Raw genomic sequence first — 20,783 nt, forward strand, 5'->3', positions numbered from 1 at the left:
AAGAAAACGAATGTAATTGCCTGTGAGTTCTTGATTTACGGAAGCCAACATGAATCTTGAGAATGTTGTTGAAGTAGCTTAAATCATAAGAGAATAACGAAGGAAGCAGAAGAATTGAGAAAAAAGCACCAGGAATATGTGCGATTACGTAAGTTTTGATAAAATTTGTATACTATATTGTATTAACCAAAGTATCCGTTGAGGACGTAGAAAAGGACTATTCTATATAAATAAGACTATGTTATACAGGGCATGATTGTTGTGACAAATTTTGTATTGTCTAGAGCAAAAAATTGAGCCGAGAAGGAGTTGGAGTGGAGAGGGGGAGGAGGGGAAAAATGAAGAATAAAAATAAATAGATGTGTCTAATGAGTATCACAAGAAGGGTGTTGATCATGAAATAGTGATGAGAATAGAAGTGGAATGGGGGAAAGAAGATAAAAATGCTATTGAAACAGAAGGTAGGTGCCGATGTTTATTGTGCACTGTGGCAAAGGACGATCCGAATCATTATTATTGTCAAGATGTAATTAGTTTGAAGTTGGCATTTGTATGGTAGGTAATATATGCATGAAGTGACAGTTGATGTCAAACGTGCAGGGTAGGGATAAAAAAAGTGATCAAAGGTTTTTCAAGATGTGGAAAATGGTGTCTGAAGGTTGGATGTAATCGTTGTCGACGATATTGACGAGTACATAGTCTTTGATCAAGGACTGGATGAAATTGGAGCTTTTAAGGTCTCTCAATCTGTTGGCCTCGTCTGGTTCGCCTTCTTCGTCACTAGAGGAGGCCAGGAGGACGTTGGACCATTTTTTTAAGATGAGATAAAGTTCATCTTTCCAGGCAAGGAAAGAGACTTTTTCAACAATAGTCGGTTGGGCGATTTCTCTGCCTGGGAAGCAGCCCCAGGTGACGGCGTTGACGTCGGACAGGTCGGTAACGTTTGTTTCGGAGAGCTTGTTCGATTCTGCGTCGGTGACAAAGTAGTTCAAGGTGTCGTAACCGTTTTCCTCGTTGACGGCGGTAATCTGGGAGACCAACTTGGCGAGCTTGGTCTTTGGAAGGAGAAATTCTAGGTACTGTTTCTGGTAGACGTAACCGTTTGTAGGGCCCCAGCCAAAGACGTGGTCGGTGGATTTGACGCCGTTGATTTTAGGCTGAGAGTTGATGGTGATGACGCCGTTCATGTTCAGCTGGACGAGGTCCGGCTTGATGGTGTCGATCTCCTCGGTGGCCTGGGTGTCAGACCAGGGCAAGCAGTGAATCTCATTGTTCAAGTACCTGACAATCAACTCGCCTAATTCGTGCGAGTTGGTTGGTCTGTCCCACAACTGGAGAATCTTTGTCGGCGAGTGGCGGATGATGTTGTGTTCAAACATGTCCAAGCTGCCAAAGGCCGGGGAGCGGGAGTCGCCCCATCGGCCGTTCGGGAACTCGTCCCAGTTGTTTGTCCGCTGGATGTAGGAGAACTTTCTGTTTTTCCAGAATATTGGGCGGACGTTCTCAAGCTCTCTTGACGGGTTCAAGGACTTTCTCCACGGCTTGGAGTTCTCGCACTCGTAGTCCTGCTTCGTTTGGTTGGAGACGAGGTGGAGGCTGTCCAAGAGCATGGTGGTGGACTTCTCCAAGTTCATGGTGTAGAAGTGGAGGTGGTTGACATGCTTGGAGTCGAGCAAGGTCTGGCATAACTCGGCCATCAAGAGACAGCCCTCCTCCCTCACGCGGGAGTCATCCTCCTTGATTGGCGCCAAGCGGTCGATGAATGACTGCGGAACGGCGACGTTGTTCCACTTGGCTCTTCTGAGGAAGGCATTGTAGTTGGAGATGGGCATGATGCCCGGGATGATGGGCAGCGTGATGCCGGCTCCGCGGCACCGGGCGCACCAGTCGATGAAGTTGTCCACGTCGTAGAAGAGCTGTGTGACGACAAAGTCGGCGCCCTCGTCCTGCTTCTGCTTCAAATACGACAACGTCTTGGCGTGGTCGGGCTCCTCCGGGTGGCCCTCCGGATATCCGGCGACGCCGATGCAGAAGTGGTTGCCGAACTTGGCTCTGATGTGGCGGATCAAGTCCTTGGCGTACTTGAAGTCGCCGGTCGACTCGGAGCCGTCGAGCGGCGGGTCTCCCCGCAACGCAAGGATGTTCTGGCAGCCGGACAGGTACGCCTTCTGCAACGCGTCGTCGATGAGCTGCAGCGGCATGTTGGTGCACGTCAAGTGCATGCACGTCTCCAGCCCCAACACCGTCGACGTCGTGTGCACCATTTCCGACGTCAGCGTCGACAGTCTTCCGCCGGCGTTCCACGTGATGTCGATGAACAGCGGGTTCAAGTGGTACATCCGGTCCATTCTGTCGTAGAGGTTCTGCACGCCCTGCGACGTCTTCGGCGTGAAGAACTCGAACGAGAACGACGCAGCCGCCTTGTCGTCTTTGTGGGCCTGGGCCAGTTTGTCGGTGATTTTCATTGCGCAGACAGTGGCGATCCAGGGTTGCTGTCAGTGGCAGTAGTGCAGGCAGACAGAAACACACAGGTGGTAGTTGCAGCACCAGCAACAAAAATGCCCTTTTCTTAACCAGACACGACCACCCAGACCCAAGACTCCCGCCAGCGTCTGCCAGATACTGCCACCCGAAGACGGTTTCGTTCCGGCATGTGAAAAAAAGGCCTGAAAAATCCCCAGAGCGGGCTATGAATCACCCATAGGGAACGACAGCGCAGCTGAGCTAGGCGGAAAGTCCTTTACCGGAGAAAGAGGGGGGGGGTTGCTGACATAAGCGCTTATGTCAGCGCTTACGTAAACAACAAATAAATGCTTACGTCAGCAATTACGTCAGCCAAAAATTAGTTACGTAAGCGCTGACGTAAGCAGGAGAGAAATTTTTCAAGTTTTTTTTTTTTTTTCATTTTCTCCCCTTTTCTCCCTCCTCGTCTTCCCTGCAATCGGTCTGAAAATTTTTTTGAAGGCCTTTATCCACTGCAACAGCTCCTTCTGCAGGGTCTGTACCCCGTCTGGCCCGTCCTGCTGCCAGCCACACCGTTCGTACAGTCACGATTTAGCCCCCCACAGTCAGCGCATCGACAATGGCGTCCACAAAGGCACAGTTCAGAACGCTCGAGCGGGAGAAACGGTTCCAAAACCCGTCGAAAACGGGGTCAGACTTCCCTCTGCTCTACAACGCCGTGAAACCACATATTGGGTCTTTCAACGCCCTCACCGAGGGCCCCGACGGCGGTCTCCTCAACGTCGCAGTGAAAGACATAGGCGCCAAGACGATCTTCGACTCGAAGGACCAGGAGCGGGTCGGCCCAAACAAGCTCTGCATCAGAGTGGACTCGGTGCAGATCGCCAAGCCGGCAGTGCCCATCACGGACAAGTTGTCCGTGAACAGAAACACGTACCCGAGCGAGTGTCGTGAGAGACACACCAGTTACAAGGGTCGTCTACTGCTGAAGCTTGCGTGGTCCGTCAACGACGGCGCGGAAGAGGAAGTCACCGAGATCAGAGACGCCGGCCAGCTGCCGGTCATGGTCTCCTCCAACAGGTGCCACCTCAATGGCCTGCCGCCGAGCCAATTGGTTGCCCTGAGAGAGGAGAGCGACGAGCTTGGCGGCTACTTCATCGTCAACGGTATCGAGAAGTTGGTGCGGATGCTCATTGTGCAGCGTAGAAACCACCCGATGGCGATCATCAGACCATCCTTCGCCAACAGAGGTGCCTCCTACACCCCGTACGGCGTCCAATTGAGGTCCGCCAGACCAGACCAGTCCTCTCAGACGAACGCCCTACATTACTTGTCCGACGGTAACGTCACCTTCAGGTTCTCGTGGCGGAAAAACGAGTACTTGGTCCCGGCCACCTTGATCTTGAAGGCCTTGATCGAGACGTCCGACAAGGAGATCTTCGACGGTATCGTCGGCTCCGACACCGACAACTCCTTCCTTACCGATCGTTTGGAGTTGTTGTTGAGGACGTTCAAAAAGTACAATTTGAACACAAACAAACAGTCCGTGGCGTACTTGGGTACGAAGTTCAGAGTTGTCTTTGGCGCCACCCCAGACATGTCCGACATCGATGTCGGTAAAGAGGTCTTGCACAGAATCGTTTTGGTCCACTTGGACGACAACCACGACAAGTTCAGAATGCTCTGCTTCATGATCAGAAAGTTGTACTCCCTAGTCGCAGGGGAATGCTCTCCCGACAATCCAGATTCCACTCAACACCAAGAAATCTTGCTTGGAGGGTTCCTCTACGGTATGATCTTGAAGGAGAAGATCGACGAATACTTGCAGAGCATCAAGTTGCAGATCCAATCCGATATCACCAGGGGTGTCGCCGTCAATTTTAACGACAGAAAATACATGACTAGAGTGTTCAGCAGAATAAATGAAAACATTGGCCAAAAGCTTCAATACTTCCTTTCCACAGGTAACTTGGTTTCCCAGTCTGGTCTTGATTTGCAACAAGTCAGTGGTTATACTGTGGTTGCTGAAAAGATTAACTTCCACAGATTCATCTCTCATTTCAGAATGGTCCACAGAGGTTCTTTCTTCGCCGAATTGAAAACAACTACAGTGCGTAAGTTGCTTCCTGAATCTTGGGGATTCCTTTGTCCGGTGCATACCCCCGATGGTTCTCCATGTGGGTTGCTCAACCATTTGTCTCACAAGTGTGAGATCACAACTGAGAAGGTCGACACCTCAAGAATCCCTGCAGCTCTTTTCAAGTTGGGCGTCAAGCCTCCTGCCTCAGCCATCTCTGCTGCCGGACCGGGAACTTGCTGTGTCCAATTAGACGGTCGGATTGTTGGTTACTGTTCCCATGAACAAGGTAGAATCATTGCTGATACTTTGAGATATTGGAAGGTCGAAGATGAGAAGAAATATGGCATCCCTCTATCTTTGGAAATAGGTTATGTTCCCCTCACAAACCATGGTCAATACCCTGGTCTTTACCTCTTTGGTGGCCACTCTCGTCTGATCAGACCAGTGAGATATTTGCCACTGGATAAGAAAGATATCGTCGGTCCCTTCGAACAGGTGTTTATGGATATTGCCGTTGTGCCTGCAGAAATTGAAAGCAATGTTCATTCCCACGTGGAATTTGCCCCAACGAACATATTGTCCATCTTGGCCAACTTGACCCCTTTCTCCGACTTCAACCAATCTCCCAGAAATATGTACCAGTGTCAGATGGGTAAGCAGACCATGGGTACCCCTGGTGTTGCGTTGACACACAGATCAGACAACAAATTGTACAAACTACAGGCCGGCCAAACTCCTATTGTGAAGGCCAACTTGTACGACGACTACGGAATGGACAACTTCCCTAACGGTACCAACGCCGTTGTCGCTGTCATCTCTTACACAGGTTACGATATGGATGATGCGATGATTATCAACAAGTCTGCAGACGAGCGTGGGTTTGCCTACGGTGTGGTTTACAAGGTCGAGAAGGTCGACTTGAGCCAACAGCGTCGTAGAAATGATCCAATCACTCAACATTTTGGTTTTGGACCAGATGATTCCCCAACCGAATGGAGAAACAAACTAGACGAAGACGGATTGCCATACATAGGGGTTCACGTCGAAGAAGGTGACCCTATCTGCTGCTACTATGATGAAGTTCTAGGGAAAACGAAAATCAAGACATACCATTCAAGCGAACCTGCATATATCGAAGAAGTCAAGCTGATATCGGATGATAACGGTAACCAAGAATGCCAGTCGATCACAATCAAATACCGTGTTACCAGATCTCCATTGATTGGTGACAAGTTCTCCTCTCGTCACGGTCAAAAAGGTGTTTGTTCCCGTAAATGGCCTCAAATCGACATGCCCTTCTCCGAAACCGGTATCCAGCCGGATGTCATCATCAACCCGCACGCTTTCCCATCCCGTATGACTATAGGTATGTTTGTGGAGTCTCTAGCCGGTAAGGCCGGTGCTCTCCATGGTATTGCCCAAGATGCTACTCCTTGGAAATTCAGTGAGGACGATATACCTGCTGACTTCTTCGGTGAGCAGTTGAAGGCTGCAGGCTACAACTACCACGGTAACGAGCCTCTCTACTCCGGTGCCACCGGTGAAGAGTTGCGTGCCGACATTTACATTGGTGTTGTCTACTACCAACGTTTGAGACACATGGTGAACGACAAGTTCCAGGTGCGGTCGACTGGTCCTGTGAACAGCTTGACAATGCAACCTGTCAAAGGTCGTAAGAGACACGGTGGTATCCGTGTCGGTGAGATGGAGAGAGATGCCCTCATTGGACATGGTACGTCGTTCTTGCTACAAGACCGTCTATTGAATTGTTCGGACTACACGCACACCAGCATCTGCAGAGACTGTGGCGGCTTGTTGACCACCCAGGTGAGTGTTGCACGTATCGGCGGAGGCGAGAGTATGCGTTGCCGTCGTTGTTCCGTACGGGTCGAGGGCCGGGGCCACCGGTCCGACATGGTCGAGGACGGAGATGTATGGGAAGACGGTACAGGCAAGAGGTTTATTGGTGGTGGTAACACCACCACGGTGGCCGTTCCTTTCGTTTTGAAGTACTTGGATAGTGAGCTCGCCGCCATGGGTATCTCCATGCGCTACAACGTCGAGCCTAAATAGTGTAGTCTATTGTGATATCCCGTAGCGGTATACGTAAAGAACATTTGTAAATAAACTTAGAAGCTAAAAACAGACGTAGAGAAAAAGGCAGCGGCTAAGTGGAATTAGGGCTTGATAATCGCCAAACGCGACATTTTGCTCCTTCGGGAAGGTGGTGAAGAGCCCGGTTCCAGTGACAGGAGTCTGGGGGAGAGGAACACGGTTCTTTCTGGAGGGAACACGGAAAGGGGGTGAAGAAGAAAACAAGAGAAGCACAGGCTTTGCTGTTAGTCGGAAAACAATCTGGACTTCGACAAGAAATGACAAAGGAAGGAAAGTTCGAGTTACCGGCACTTCCTGCCGGTTACGTTCTGTCTTCGTTGGAAATCGAAGATTACGATAATGGTGCCCTAGACGTGCTTGCGCAGTTGACTACAGTCGGAGACGTTGCGAGAGAGGACTTTGAGAAGTTCTTACGGCTGCAGACGGCCACCGAGTACAACACGATGGTGATCCGGAACAGAGAGCACCGGGTTGTTGGTATTGCGACGCTTTTGGTGGAAACGAAGTTGATACACGGGTTTTCGAAAGTGGGACACATCGAGGACGTTGCGGTGGACAGTCAGGAGCGGGGGTCGAACCTCGGCAGGTACCTTGTCAGGTACCTGTGTAACCTGGCGATGTCGCTTGGCTGCTACAAGGTCATTTTGGATTGTGACGTGGAGAACGTTGGGTTTTACAAGAAATGCGGCCTTGCCGAAAGAGGGATAGAAATGGAATATCGTTAAGTCGAGGGAAACAGGGTCTGTAGTTTTCCTCTGGGTTTTAGGCGACGCTATAGAATGTTTAGCACCTGTAGTGTGGCTAGTTTAATATCGTTTGCTCGTATAAGGCTTTTCAGCAGTCGGGTGATGTTCTCGACGGGCCGGCTGCTGCCGCCTTCGGCGTCCTGCGGCGTGTCGGCAGCGGCGGCGACCACGCTGGCTGTGAAGTCGGACACGCAGTGGCGTGTCCCCGGTCGGAAGAAGATGTGCCAGACGACCCGCAGGCTCTTCCCGGACTCGAGCTCAAACTCCACGGAGGAAGGAGAGTGGTCGAAAAGGAGCCTGCCAAGCGAGTCTCTCTGTTGGCTGGGAGTGGCCCCCACGGCGAAGCCGTTGATCGCACGGACCTTGCCCAACTCCAGCTCGTCCACGATCGCCATCCACGCCCGCTTGCGCTTGTGTCGCATCCGCAGCAGCGTGTTCATGCCGTAGACGAGCCTCGACACGTCCAGCGTCTGCGTGGACTCCGCCACCAGGACGGAGATCGCCTTCTGCTCGTCGACCTCCTCCGCATCTGGAGACGGGGTTATGCTGAGGCGCCGCACGTCCTCGCCTTCGGCGTCAATCTCCAGCGTTACAACAAAGTCGCCGTACGAGTCGAACCGCAGTGTTGTTTCGCAGCGGATCGTGGTGTTGCCCGTGTCTGGCGCCAGCCGATCCTTCTTTACTGCCACCACCGACATCCAGGGACACGTCATGCGGGCGTACTGCAGTCGGAGACCCATGTCCATCTCCGGCAGCCGGGAGTACTTGGAGATGAGCGTCTTTGAGGACTCGTACGTGTCCAGGGTCCGTGCAACCGTCTCTATCTTCTGGCGTTTGTGTCGCTGGACATGTGCAGGCGACGTCTGCCGCCTCCTGCGCAGCTCGTCTCGCCGACGGAGAAGCAGGTCACGCTGCTTCACGTATTCTTCCAGCTGAGGCGAGTCCGTCATGTGGCTGCAGTGGTGTTCGCAGAACATGCAGTGTCGGAATCTGTCTGTCCAGCTCCAGAGGAGGAACCATGTAAACAGGCACGAAATGCCTGAAAAGGAAGAGTCGAGGCAACAAAAAGGTCACGTGATCTGGTCTGTACGTAGGTAGATGGACATGTTCCTCCATGAGAAGGGTGTTTTTATAAAGCTTAGAAAATAGGATGGGTGTTTGGCAGCAGGACACGTTCCTGTGCTGTCGTCTGCTGGGACAGCACGACTGGTTGACGCCCTGCGAGGCTGTACGGGGTGTTCCTAAACACACCGTGCTGCGGGCCGTGCTCACTTGGAGCCCAGCTTCTCGTGCAAGATCAGCTTGTGCAGGTGCCGGCGTCCAGAGCTGCGTTTCACCTGAAAGGAGTGGTCCAGGGCTCTACGCAAGCGCCTGACCTTGGACGGCGTGCCGAGGTCGACGGACGAGCTGAGCATGTTCAAGGGGTCGTTTGCGGTGCTGTCCAGGGCACCGGAGCGTTTCGACCTCGGGTGGTGGTGTCGGTCGCTCGGGTGGCGGCCGCTGTGGGTCTTCGGCCGTCGGACGATCAGGTTGTCGTCGCCGACTACCTTGGACCGCGTCATGTGTTGCGAGGAGCTCACGACGTAGCTGGTGTCACCAGGCTGTGAGTGGGGCGGCTGGCTCCGCCTTCGCTGGGACGGCGGCGGCGATGCCGACCCGAGGTCCACGATCTCTATCGCCGTCTTGCTGCTGCTCTTGGCCCGCTTGCGTCCAGGGTCGCCGCCTTCGTCGCCGTGGCCGTCTCCGGCCCCATGCGCCCTCGGCGGCGGCTCCGTCTCTGCCCACAGGTTGTCGTCGTCCTGACGCAGCGACCGGAGATGGCCTGTGTCCTTGATGATCTCGCCCGTGGCGATGTCCACCACGTCTCCCTGCTCGTTCTCCGACAGCGCAGAGTACTTCTTGATGATGCACTTCCACGCATCCCTCACCTTGTGCAACGACGTCTGCCTGCGCCGGTCGAGATCTGTGTACTCCATAGCACCCGCCGATGTCTCTTGCCCACTGTCTGCGCCAGCTGGCGCCCTGAAGACAGCCGCCGTTCTTGTCCAGTCCGTCTTGTCTGGTCTCTCTTTTGGGAAAACCCAGCACACCGCGTTTCCACAGCAAATATTCAAGCGTTACACCTCGTACAGAGGTGGTGAGATATATACAGGTCCAGCTACAGAGCCGGGTCGTCGTTGTCGACGGTGCGTGTCCGCTCGTTGTTGCTGTGGTCCGCCCAGCACCGGCGAAACGCCTCCATCTCCTTCGTGCACTGGCGCCAGTCGTTCGTGTCGTAGTGGCAGAGCTGGAGCCGCAGGTTTTCCTCGGCGCAGCCCGTGCTGATGATCCGGCTGTCCCATTCGTCCGGCTGGTCGTCGTCGATCAAGTCTGCGTCCGCCGTAGGTCTCTGCTGCTGCGTACTCATGTCGCCCGTCCTTTCGTGTCCTGTCTGGTGTGGTCCTCCCTTGTCTGCTGCTCCCGAAAGCTCAGCTGGCCTCCGGCTCAGGGCAGAGGACCGCCAGGCAAAAAAGGCGAGCAAGCGGGAGACAGCGAGGAAAAGGAAAACGAGAGGCCGCTGGCTGAATTGGACTTTGCTCAGCTCAACACAACACGTAAACATCTTCCGCAGGTTTTGTTCGCAACACAAGGCTTCTGGCTCACCACGACGGCACCCCCCGACAGACACAGCGCCGACCATGGTGAAACTACACGAGATCGACGAGACAGCCATCTTCGCATGGTCCAATGACGCCCTGCCGCTGATTGCCACGGGCACGTTGTCCGGCGTGATGGACGACACCTTCTCCTCCGACTCCAGCCTGTCCATCTACGACCCGTTTGCCACGTCAGGAACAAAACAGGCCTCCGCTGTGTACACTGCGGCTGCGCCAGGGAAGTTTGCGTCCATTGACTGGAGCAAGGCTGCGGAGGGCCACGTTCGAGGCGTGCTGGCGTGCGGTTTGGAGAACTCCTCGATCCAGCTCTACGACCCGGCCACGATCCTCTCGCAGAAGCCCGCCAACCTGGTTGACGCCAGGATCGCCGAGTACACGAAACACACGACGCCGGTTCTGCAGGTGAAGTTCAACCCGCTCCAGTCGCACATCTTGGCGTCCTCGGGGTCCAAGGGAGAGATCTTCATCTGGGACGTCAAGAAGGGCACCTCGTTCAACCCAGGCCAGGCGATCTCGCCGATGAGCAAGGTCTCCTCGCTTGCATGGAACAACAACATGGCACACATCTTCGGTACTGCGGGCGACAACGGCTACACGTCGATCTGGGACTTGAAAGCGAAAAGAGAGGTGTTGCAGTTGAACTACTCGAACATCAACTTGTCTGTGATAAAGTGGCACCCTAGCCAGAGCACCAAGTTGGTCACCGCCTCGGACTCGGACGGCGAGCCGGTCATCCTCACCTGGGACTTGAGAAACTCCAGCGTCCCAGAGAAGGTTCTCAAGGGCCACAAGAAGGGCATCTTGTCCCTCGACTGGTGTCTGAGCGACCCTAACTTGCTCCTCTCCTCGGGCAAGGACGACTCGACCCTGTTATGGAACCCAATCGAAGGTGTTCAGTTGGCCACATATCCCTCCTTGTCCAACTGGGTCCACGAGACGAAATTTGCTCCAAAAATCCCAGAAGTGTTTGCAAGTGCGTCGTTGGCAAAGAAGATTTGCATCCAGAGCTTGCAGGACACGTCCGAGCCTATCTCCGCAAAGGTGCAGTCCAAGGACGAAAACGATTTCTGGAACGAGATCTCCACCACGGAGACCCAGCAACCTTTGTTTAAGGTCCAGCAGGCTCCAATCTGGTTGAAAAGACCCATCAGCGCAACCTTCGGTTACGGTGGTAAGCTAGTCATTTCCAACAAGAAGGAAGTGAAGATCGTCACAGTCTCCAACAATGGTTCTATCGACCAGTCGGCAAAAGAAATGATCACTGCAATCTCAACCAAGGACTTTAGCAATTTATGTGACTCAAAAATCAGCTCCGGCGCCAATCTTAACTTGAAAGAAAGCTCCGATTGGTCCCTGTTGAAACACGTCTTGACGGATGAATCTTTAGAATCCTTATTGAAAATTGAGCCATCGAGCCCAACCGAAACTTCTAGATCGGACTCCACTGAGCTGATCGACGACGACGACTTTTTCGCCCAAATTGGCGACTCGAAGAAGAAATCTGACTCTTCCGCTGCTGCTGCTTCCTACACTCCCGAAGGTAAGTTTGATCTATTTTCAGAGTCTTCTGACCAGTTTGAAAAAGACGCCGTTTCCCTCCTTTTGTCAAACAAGACGGACGAGCTTCTTGATCTGTGTATAGAAAAGGATCATATACTAGAGGCTCTAATCATTGCTCTGAATGGCTCTGAAGAATCAAAGGACAAAGCCAAAAGCGCTTACTTCAAAAAATACGCCAAGGACTCCTCTTTCGCAAGACTATTGTACAGCTCAAGTGAAAACTCCATTGGTGATATTGTGAAAAACGCAAACATTTCCTCTTGGACACAGATTGCCAAGTCGATTATCACATTCTCTAAGGGAAAGGCCTCCTTCAACGTTGAGATGAAATTGTTAGGTGATAGATTGTTAGATTCCAACCTTGAAAACTCCCGTGACTCAGCCCTATCTTGCTACATTGCTGCAGGGGCCCTTGATAAAGTCTCTAAAGTCTGGTTTTCTGAACTGAGGGATTACGAGAACTTCTTTTTGGCCACCAAAAATGATGATGGTTCCAAGAACACTGCTTTTGAGGCAAGATTCAAAGCCTTGGGTGAGGTCATTGAGAAAATTGTTGTTTTTCAATCAAAAGCCTCATCTTCCCTTTCGGGCGATTTGTCAGAGCTAGGAAAAGCTTTTGTTGAATATGCAGACTCTTTGGTCAACTTCGGTCATTATGAGTTAGCTTACAAGTTGTTAAGCTTAGTGTCCGATTCCATCCCTGAAATCAGATTCGAAAAGGACAGAATTTCAAAGGCTTTCATCAGCAACGTCACCACGAGTACTGCAACCACAAGATCTGCCTCCAAGTATTCTGTTCCAGTGACTAAACAGCAACAACAACAGCAACAACAACAACCACTACAACAGCCAGAATCAATTACATCTTTTACTCCAAATGACTCTGCGGCCAGACCAAAGAGAGCTAAAAATCCTTACGTTCTTCCTGAAGCTATAAGTGCACCAGTCCAGTCAAGTAACCCATACCAGCCTAACAATATTTATTCGGGAGTTCCTCCAAGTTCCACACCATTGGACCAAAATGTCAATCTGGCTGCTCCTTATCAACCAGGCAATGGTGTATCTACAGTTCCAATGAATGGCATTTCTAACAACACTGCTAGAGCTAATCCTTATGCTCCATCAACAGCTCTAGATTCTTTGAAGAACCCACAATCTTTTGCAACATCTAACAACAATGTTCCCGATTATGCCACCCCCCCACCATTTAAAAAGGAAAATGTTGTTCCTCCTTCGTTGAGAAAAGATGTTGGTGGTTGGAATGACTTGCCAACACATCTGGCTCCAGTTATAAAGCCCACTGCTACACCTCCAAACGCAAACGCTTATAGACCTGCCGTTTCAAGATCTGTGTCCCAGGCTCCTGCAATTCCCCCACCTCCTGCAAGGCAATCATCTGGTCCGGTGGACTCTCCTCCAGCAGCAAATCTTGTTTCATCAAGAATGTCTTCGTTCTCCAAGAACCCATATGCTCCAAAGCCTAGTGTCGCAGAACCGGTTATTTCTCCAATGTACCCTAAATCACCGTTCGCCCCACAGCAGCCACCTGTTTTAGGGGCCTCTTCTGCCCCTGTGGCAAATCAATCGAAGAACCCGTATGCACCAAAGCCATCTGTCAACAATGCATATGTTCCGGAAAATGCATACTCACCACAACCACCGCTACAACAATCATTCCAAAATCAGCAACTTCCAAACACCAATTTCAATGCAAAGACCATGCCACCTCCACCAGCATATGCGAAACCAGTCTCAACAACCGTAGCAACCCCACCTCCACCACCACCAAAAAAGCTCAACTCACCAGGTAATGCACCACTGCCTGCTGCAACTCCAGCTACTTCAGCTACCCCAAGTGCCCAATTACCGCCTGAAGCACAACCAATCGTCTCTATTCTCTCGGCAGAACTAGAAAAGGTCAGACCAAACATCCCTGCAAAATTCAGCAAGCATTTAGTTGATGCGGAGAAAAGGCTCAACATTCTTTTTGATCATTTGAAAAAGGGCGATTTGATCACACCTCCTACCGTTGAAAAGTTGGTTAGTTTGTCGACTGCTTTAAATGAAGGCCAGTATGCCAAAGCTGCAGCTCTACGTGATGAGATCCTTGATGCACATTCAAATGAATGCGGAGACTGGATGGTAGGTGTGAATAGATTAATTGGTATGGTAAAGGCAACCTCACAATAAGAACATCTAAAATCTCTTATCATCTCTAACATTATGTAAAAAATATCATAAATCTAAAATTTTACCAGACTTACTTCTTTTTTTTTGCCACTAATGAATTGCGCATCTTTAAATTTCCTCAATAGGTCATTCTTTCACCCAGGTGGTTTTGCTTTTTGCTTTGACTGTCCCAGATATCATTGGTCAACTAAAAATCCTTGTTATTCCACAATGCAAGCACCTGAAATTAGCCTCAAAGTAGTTTCCACACTGACAGAGCTGATAGGTTCGTAAAATTTACCCTCTCTAACAGTACTCAAACTATGTAGAAAAATCGCTGAGCACTCGAACTAACAAATCGCTTTATATTGGTCTTTGTTTCAGCTTCATGTGAAACTAACATCAAGATCCTTTCTGGAATTTCAGAGAGCGATGACGCCACCTTTGATCTTGCGTGTATCCAAAATCGGCTCAATTCACTCATCCCGATGCTTGAATCCACAGAAAAAGTTATTCGGATGGAATATTTACCACTGCTAAGTAAGTCAAAGGAAAAATTGAGTCCCAGCATCAAAAAAATTTTACCGTCACTTGAAGAAGTGTCACTTAACTTTTGGAATGCTTTGAATATCAAACAAAAGGAGAGCGAAGAACCAGAAGAGGATGGCTCAACAGTCAAAACCTGGAAACTTGAATTCAAGAAGATGATGAGCCTGAAATATTTCGTCTCTTTGTTATTGTCTTTATTTGCATTGTTGAATTTTTTGAATGACAAAGTTAAAATCCGTAGTATGAATGTTTATTACGCACATACTACGATTGCATTGCTGCCCATAATTTAGAAACGGGAAAACAAGTGAAGAAATATGTTGAAAGCCTATGCGCATATTATGATAATAACAAGTTAGGCAAAGAAGAAAAAAATAAGTATGAAACTTTGAAAGTTGAATTTCTTATAATGGACATGCAATCATCTTTACTCTCAAAAAACATCTCAATGGCCAAATTTTATGAACATAAAGCGAACATTCTTGATAGGTGTTCTGCAATGAAACCTGGAAATGTTTTCAGCATCTGTCGCACGTTGTACAATGAAGGACTGAGACTTTACAAGGAAGAACAGTACCATGACTCCCATTATTTTCTCCAAAAATGCTACCTAATTTTGGAAAAGATGGATACGTTCAAAGACCCAAGTGTTGAGAGCGAGATAAAAGTGTCAACTTTAATCATGTTGTCGAAATGCTGTATGAAAATGAACAGTAAAGAATCGTTTACTGAAGCCAGCAAACTACTGAAGCTTTTGCAGCTAAATGAAAATGAGAAGATTGAGACATTGCAATTGCAAATCGAGTTAATCGATTATCAAAAGTTAGCAAATAATGATGCAGAAGACTTGATTATGAAAACTGTTATTAAAATCTGTTCAAAAACCGAAATTCTAAAGCAAGTCATGGTAGTGCTCAATGCTTATTCAAGCAAGTGTCCAACGACTGCTAAGAATTGCTTATTTTATGTTTTCACTAATAAAATCGATTTTGAAAATCCAAAATTTCGGGAAGTTATTGAATCCTACCTCATATCCCTAATCTGGATTATCACATCACAGCTAAAAACAGAAAACTCGTCGGAGAAATTGAATGCTGTAAAAACTATACTTGAGGTTGGGAATAGAAAACTAAGATTTGAGCTTTCTATTGACTCTGCTAATTGTTTAGTAATAATGTTGTGGAGCATGGGTAGAAAAAATATGAAAGAAGAAAACTACCAGGAAGCTATGAGTTGGTTTGAGTGTTGCTTTGTGAGTCTCTTAAATAGGTCAAAAGAAAGTCAGCAGGATACTATTGGAAAAATTCAACGAAGCATTCTACATTGCTGCTTGAAAATGCATGATACTGGTACTTTTGAAAACACATTGAGAGATATGAATGATTTGAGCAGAAAAAATCCGATTACATTGTATTACCGATTTGTAAATATGCTAGAGAATCACGGTACAGAAATTGATGATGATACTGCACATGAAATTTTGACAGCATTATCACGATGCAATGATTTAAAAACAATAAATATGCTAGCTCTTTGTGTCGTTGAAAGTAAAAATTATCTTGATAGCAACTGCCATGATAGAGACAAACCATTTCTTGATGAACCGTTGAAACACGCAGTTAGCAAATTGCTAAACAAATGTAACAATATTGACACAAAAAACTCCGAGTATTTGGTTCTCGTGGCAATGAGAGCTTCTGTCTATATTTTTGGAAAACGCCTTGAGAATGGGCTTAAAAAGGACGAAACAGAAAAAATGTCATTGGAAAATGTTGAAATGATTGAAAAGTCAGTCGATCAGTTTCTCTGCTATGCAAAGGTAAATAGAGAAGGAAGCCATATTAAAGATATAAACAATGACATTGAATGGTTTTCTAGCACATGTTTCAACTGCGGATTACTACTGCTGGAAAACAACATTTTTGACACTAGAGGTGTAAAATTATTCGAAGCTACAATCAGGTTGATAGAGTTGTTCAATGAGTCAGATGATAAGAACAACGATAGGTTTCTCAAGTGGAAATGCAAATCTATCATTTTTTTGAGCTTTTGTGAACGTGAGCAGATAAGACAAGGCGGCAATAATGTGAAACAAAAGTGGAATGCAATCAGAGTTATGAACCAGCAGGTAGTTGAGCAGATTAGCCTTATCCACAAAGATAACGATTACAAAGACATCATGCTTCAAGGCCTATATCTTATTAACGAGAGCTTGATAAATTGCAATGAATGGACTAGCCTAATCAAGAGGATCAAAGATATGAACGAATACGGTAAAAATCATACGGAAGATAACCAGCAGATAGATGCTATGGTAGAAAATATATTTAACTGGATTCCGGATGGGGATGCAGAACAAAGGGGTGGAATGATAAGAGTTATCGAAACCATTTTTGCCGAAAGGGGGTTCAAAAATGAGTTTGCCGTCAGAACACGAATGCTCTTCAGGTGGCTTCATCTCATGTTGACCAAGATGACGGAAAACGTTGCCTTTGAAGATCAGCAGCTTTGCTACATTCGGATGTTCCGAGACATTCTAGCCGAAACGCCAACCGACGGCGCTGATAGACTCAAAGATTACGAGATCGAGTGGCTGGCCGGTGTGTGTTGGAACAAGGGCATTGAGACGATTTTACGCTGCAAAGCCGCTATTGAGGCAGCCGACGTTGAGGACGTCGGCATGGATGACAGTTATGCAGACGAGGATAAGGAATTTTTTATAGCGGCAGTCGCAGATCCGGCCAACAGCATGCTTGGCGGGAAAGGGTTGCCGTGGTGTGAGATTGCGATAGAGATTACAGTGCCGGGAAGCTGCAATGCGCTGGAATGCAGAACCTGCTCGCGAAGTTAGTCAAGGAAAGCGCGGTTAGCGGCGGCTTTTCCAAATCAGGCAAGAGTCCTCAACCGGACCACTGAAGTGCTATCCGAGACACGGAAATGTGTGTATGCACGTTATTAACAGGTAAAGCCCTGTCCTGTTACACGGAAGAGAAAAAAATCTGTAAAAGACGGTCTTTTTCTCTGCTGTCTTGGTCTGACATTGTTTTCCCCTGCTATTAATCTTCCTGTGCAGCAAACCAAAAGCAATGGAGTCAACACGGATCGAATACATCAAGGAGAACATATACATACCTCCACAGGTACAGCCTGAGAGACCTGCGATTCCGGCTCGTCACCCGTCTCTCATTCTCAACGACAAGATAAGCGATGCCAGTGTGACTTTCCAGTGTGGCTGCAAGGGCGGAAAGTGCATCAAGGAGACTGCTGACTGGCTCTACGGCCCGAACGGTGAGATCAACAACCCACACGACGATTGCACCAAGACGGAGGCTTACCACTTCAAAAATCTTATGCACGACAGTGTGGGCAGGCAACTATGACGAGTAGCCCAGTCGGTCATCGCTAAAAGATTCTTGGCGTACTCCCCCTTTCCCATTTTCCTGCTTTTTGAGTCATTGCACCCTATTCCATACAATAGCTATATATCTGCTTTTATGTTTGTACAAACGCCCTTCTAATCATAATATTCTGCTCTGATAACGCTACTGTAAAAATAGGTAAACACAAAAGCAGAAAAAAATAGAGAAAAGCGTTATGTGTGTAGGCGAGGGTGGAAACTCTGACGGAATCAGGATTGGTAGAGAAGATGAATACCATTCAGATGGGATGAGTGTTAAAGGAGTTCTAAAATAGGCGCTAGCAGTTCAAGGAATAGCATTTGGAGAAGAACATGAGCTCGAGAGCATTGAAAAGGCTGGGCAAAGCCTCTTTGGAGGACGAGCTAGCGAAGTATCAGAAGAAAGCAGAGAGTGACGAGGACGAATCAAATGACGAAGGTTACAACCATGGTCCGGGGAAGATGAATGCAGCCAATGCCTTTGCATTTTTGCAAGGAAGCGAGGAAGAAGGTGAGGATAGTGAAGAAAGTGAAGAATCGGAGGATGAGAAGGAAGAAGTCGCCAAATCCACAAAACACGTAGCGTTTTCCAGCGCAGATAAAAAGACTGGAAAGAACGACTTAAAGGGTAAAGGCAAAGGCAAATATAACAAGGGTGCGAAAACTGTGGACGATCTTGATGAGGACGAGTTGGACAACATCCTAGCTCAGGTGAAACTTGAAGACAAGACGTTGAAGAAATCCAATTCAGAAATTGTGGAAGACATTCTTTCTGACGCGAGCAGTGTCGTTGATAGTATAGAGCAAGACCTAGAAAACGAAGAGACCCTACCTCCGTGGCCTGTTTACACGTCAGGTGGAAAACTTTTGACACCAAAGAAGTTTCACAGGTGTTCGGGGCTACTACAAGTGGACCCTAGAGACTTAAACTCGGACAGGGAGTACGAGAATTTGTTTGGCAAACTTTCGTCTGCAGCTATCGACGATGCAGACTCGACATCCTCAAGCGCAATCAGCCCAGAAGTGCTAGCCCAGATCAAAAAGCTTGCCAAACGCATCCGTGGCTGGTCAGGTAGAGACCATCGCTCGATTCCGGGTACCACAAGAAAATTAAGACTAACCAAAATCAAGGACGATTGGTTACCAATTCCAAAAAAGCCCTTGTCCATGGATGAAGTTACAAGTGAAAACTTGCTCAACTTGTATACAACTAAATTCAAGAACGACTGGAAAGAAATATTGCAGGGAGATATTGCAAAAGAATACAAATATGGCATAAAGTACTACAACGTTGAGCCAGGACCGGCCTTCTCCATTGCTGCGACAACGGAGTTCTTTATGTCTGTTGTAGTACAGCCGGACCATGAGTCTCTTATTCATTTGTTGCAGAAATGTCCTTATAGCATTGAAACCATACTCCAGGTCGCCTGTATATTACAGCGACAAGGTGACAACTCCAATACTAACGGCTTAATCGAAAGGGCGTTGTTTGTTTTTGATTGGAGTCTACCAAACTCGTTCGAGCTTGGGAACGGAAAAACCAGATTGCCTTTTGAGTACTTTCTCAATAGACAGATTTACTTGACCATATTCAGGTACATCTCCGTTCTGACCCAAAAATCCATTTTTTTCACAGCGTTGACATACTGCAAACTTTTGCTATCGTTTGATCCGATGGATGATCCATATGGCGTCAGATACCTCATCGATTATTATGCGTTCCTCTCTGATGAGTTCCAATACTTGATTGACTTTGTAAATTCTCCATTGTGCCGCTGTTATGAGGAATGGCTGACTGCACCTTTGATGTACACAGTTTCTCTCTGTTACTTCAAGCTTGGTAAAGCGGAGGAAGCAAAGCAAGCGCTAAAAGATGCATACCTAAGACACCCCTACACAGGCCATCAAATCCTTGAAAAATTAGGCGATATAGCACACCCATGGCTCTTGCAGGATGTCAATGACGCAGTGAAGATTGGAACTGCGATGTACACGGTTAGACTCAACACTTTAGTTGAAACCCCAGAGCTCAAAAACTTCTTGACTAAAGAGCTGGCTGCGATTATTGAAAAAACAGGGAAACCAAACCTAGGCGCATACTATACGAACAACCTAGAAAAGATTCCTGACAACCTTATCCGGAATGCGGTTTTATCCAACGAGTCTTCCGTCATGGCAAAAATACCTGAATCTTTCTGGTCCGACAACGATGTTTACGAGTTCGACGTGTTGCCTCCACAAATTGGAACGACCATCTACAACTATGTCGATGACAACCAAATATCTGCAGGAGTGATGCAGAACACTATGCAAGCGGAAGAAATAAGACAGTTGCAGGACTTGCTACAGCAAAATGTTGTAGAACGTTAATTAGTTTAAAAGTACGTATAGATCAGTACGATATATAACTAATTGTAATCTGAAAATTAAACCTGGGGAAATTCGAAACATGAATTTGCCTAAAACAATTTATTTGATGACGATTTCGCTAAACACGTGTGGCAGGAACAAGATTACATCTACAATGTGACAGTTTCATGAGACGCTTAGGATATGATCAAAACATTATACTAGGAAGAAGGGTAGGCTCCAGTGGTCATTGAAGCATATTAGCAACAGTATAGGTAACACAAGTACTACCTATGAAATTTGCACAGTCTTTAGAGGACCACTTGGTCCCGGAATGGCGTGCCCAATATCTGGATTACAAAACGGGGAAGAAGAAACTGAAAAAACTAGTCAAGAAGCCTAGTGTCTTAGACAGCATCAAAAGCACTCCTCTTCTCGGTGGAAAGAGCCCTAATATAGGTGAGAGTTTGAACAAAAATAATGGGGGACACAGCTATCCACTTCAGCCCAAAACTCGACCTTCGCCAAAGGAAACTCATATAACTACTCCATTATTGTCAGTTAGGGAGGTCGAAGAAGGACCAAGCACAAACGCAGATAATGCTGAGGAAATCTCCACACCAAAGGGAAACCATTTTATGGAGGATCAGATTACATTGGAAAGTGGGGGTTCATCTTTCGCATTGCCTGCTGCAGCC

The 20,783-nt window shown here is 48.0% G+C and overlaps 10 protein-coding genes across 10 annotated transcripts; 6 read left to right on the forward strand and 4 right to left on the reverse strand.

The window, feature by feature from the left end:
* Nucleotides 1-164: 164 nt before the first annotated feature.
* On the reverse strand, nucleotides 165-2,610 carry PICMEDRAFT_15731 (hypothetical protein). Its single transcript, XM_019160941.1, has one exon. The coding sequence runs from the start codon at nucleotides 2,463-2,465 to the stop codon at nucleotides 621-623; it is 1,845 nt and encodes a 614-aa protein (XP_019018961.1). The 5' UTR covers nucleotides 2,466-2,610; the 3' UTR covers nucleotides 165-620.
* Nucleotides 2,611-2,983: 373 nt separating this feature from the next.
* Nucleotides 2,984-6,698, forward strand: PICMEDRAFT_15732 (hypothetical protein). Its single transcript, XM_019160942.1, has one exon. It carries the CDS (start codon nucleotides 3,083-3,085, stop codon nucleotides 6,614-6,616), a length of 3,534 nt encoding a protein of 1,177 aa, XP_019018962.1. The 5' UTR covers nucleotides 2,984-3,082; the 3' UTR covers nucleotides 6,617-6,698.
* A 217-nt stretch (nucleotides 6,699-6,915) lies between these two features.
* PICMEDRAFT_71874 (hypothetical protein) lies at nucleotides 6,916-7,383 on the forward strand (the record flags this gene model as incomplete). Its single annotated transcript, XM_019164036.1, has 1 exon — nucleotides 6,916-7,383. The coding sequence occupies one exon, from the start codon at nucleotides 6,916-6,918 to the stop codon at nucleotides 7,381-7,383; it is 468 nt and encodes a 155-aa protein (XP_019018963.1).
* A 24-nt stretch (nucleotides 7,384-7,407) lies between these two features.
* On the reverse strand, nucleotides 7,408-8,527 carry PICMEDRAFT_120191 (hypothetical protein). Its single transcript, XM_019159870.1, has one exon. The coding sequence runs from the start codon at nucleotides 8,379-8,381 to the stop codon at nucleotides 7,431-7,433; it is 951 nt and encodes a 316-aa protein (XP_019018964.1). The 5' UTR covers nucleotides 8,382-8,527; the 3' UTR covers nucleotides 7,408-7,430.
* On the reverse strand, nucleotides 8,527-9,554 carry PICMEDRAFT_120146 (hypothetical protein). The gene has a single exon (XM_019159869.1). The coding sequence runs from the start codon at nucleotides 9,378-9,380 to the stop codon at nucleotides 8,673-8,675; it is 708 nt and encodes a 235-aa protein (XP_019018965.1). The 5' UTR covers nucleotides 9,381-9,554; the 3' UTR covers nucleotides 8,527-8,672.
* Nucleotides 9,555-9,583: 29 nt separating this feature from the next.
* On the reverse strand, nucleotides 9,584-9,766 carry PICMEDRAFT_27922 (hypothetical protein; the record flags this gene model as incomplete). The annotated part of the gene is made up of 1 exon (XM_019162523.1): nucleotides 9,584-9,766. A coding segment is annotated over one exon (183 nt), but the record flags the coding sequence as incomplete, so codon positions are not given.
* Nucleotides 9,767-10,082: 316 nt separating this feature from the next.
* PICMEDRAFT_19863 (hypothetical protein) lies at nucleotides 10,083-13,808 on the forward strand (the record flags this gene model as incomplete). The annotated part of the gene is made up of 2 exons (XM_019162143.1): nucleotides 10,083-12,371; nucleotides 12,447-13,808. Coding segments are annotated over 2 exons (3,651 nt in total), but the record flags the coding sequence as incomplete, so codon positions are not given.
* Nucleotides 13,809-14,021: 213 nt separating this feature from the next.
* On the forward strand, nucleotides 14,022-17,190 carry PICMEDRAFT_10803 (hypothetical protein; the record flags this gene model as incomplete). Its single annotated transcript, XM_019159718.1, has 3 exons — nucleotides 14,022-14,076; nucleotides 14,175-14,579; nucleotides 14,633-17,190. The coding sequence occupies 3 exons, from the start codon at nucleotides 14,022-14,024 to the stop codon at nucleotides 17,188-17,190; spliced, it is 3,018 nt and encodes a 1,005-aa protein (XP_019018968.1).
* A 117-nt stretch (nucleotides 17,191-17,307) lies between these two features.
* On the forward strand, nucleotides 17,308-17,894 carry PICMEDRAFT_120141 (hypothetical protein). The gene has a single exon (XM_019159868.1). It carries the CDS (start codon nucleotides 17,426-17,428, stop codon nucleotides 17,717-17,719), a length of 294 nt encoding a protein of 97 aa, XP_019018969.1. The 5' UTR covers nucleotides 17,308-17,425; the 3' UTR covers nucleotides 17,720-17,894.
* Nucleotides 17,895-20,197, forward strand: PICMEDRAFT_120140 (hypothetical protein). The gene has a single exon (XM_019159867.1). It carries the CDS (start codon nucleotides 18,070-18,072, stop codon nucleotides 20,104-20,106), a length of 2,037 nt encoding a protein of 678 aa, XP_019018970.1. The 5' UTR covers nucleotides 17,895-18,069; the 3' UTR covers nucleotides 20,107-20,197.
* Nucleotides 20,198-20,783: the final 586 nt, after the last annotated feature.

This window comes from Pichia membranifaciens (assembly GCF_001661235.1).
Source record: "Pichia membranifaciens NRRL Y-2026 unplaced genomic scaffold PICMEscaffold_2, whole genome shotgun sequence".
In the NCBI taxonomy this organism is placed as follows: domain Eukaryota; kingdom Fungi; phylum Ascomycota; class Pichiomycetes; order Pichiales; family Pichiaceae; genus Pichia; species Pichia membranifaciens.

Excerpts from the sequence above, each read along its gene's own strand:
- PICMEDRAFT_15731 (XM_019160941.1), bottom strand. The coding sequence starts at position 2,465 with ATGAAAATCACCGACAAACTGGCCCAGGCCCACAAAGACGACAAGGCG.
- PICMEDRAFT_15732 (XM_019160942.1), top strand. The coding sequence starts at position 3,083 with ATGGCGTCCACAAAGGCACAGTTCAGAACGCTCGAGCGGGAGAAACGG.
- PICMEDRAFT_120191 (XM_019159870.1), bottom strand. The coding sequence starts at position 8,381 with ATGTTCTGCGAACACCACTGCAGCCACATGACGGACTCGCCTCAGCTG.
- PICMEDRAFT_120146 (XM_019159869.1), bottom strand. The coding sequence starts at position 9,380 with ATGGAGTACACAGATCTCGACCGGCGCAGGCAGACGTCGTTGCACAAG.
- PICMEDRAFT_120141 (XM_019159868.1), top strand. The coding sequence starts at position 17,426 with ATGGAGTCAACACGGATCGAATACATCAAGGAGAACATATACATACCT.
- PICMEDRAFT_120140 (XM_019159867.1), top strand. The coding sequence starts at position 18,070 with ATGAGCTCGAGAGCATTGAAAAGGCTGGGCAAAGCCTCTTTGGAGGAC.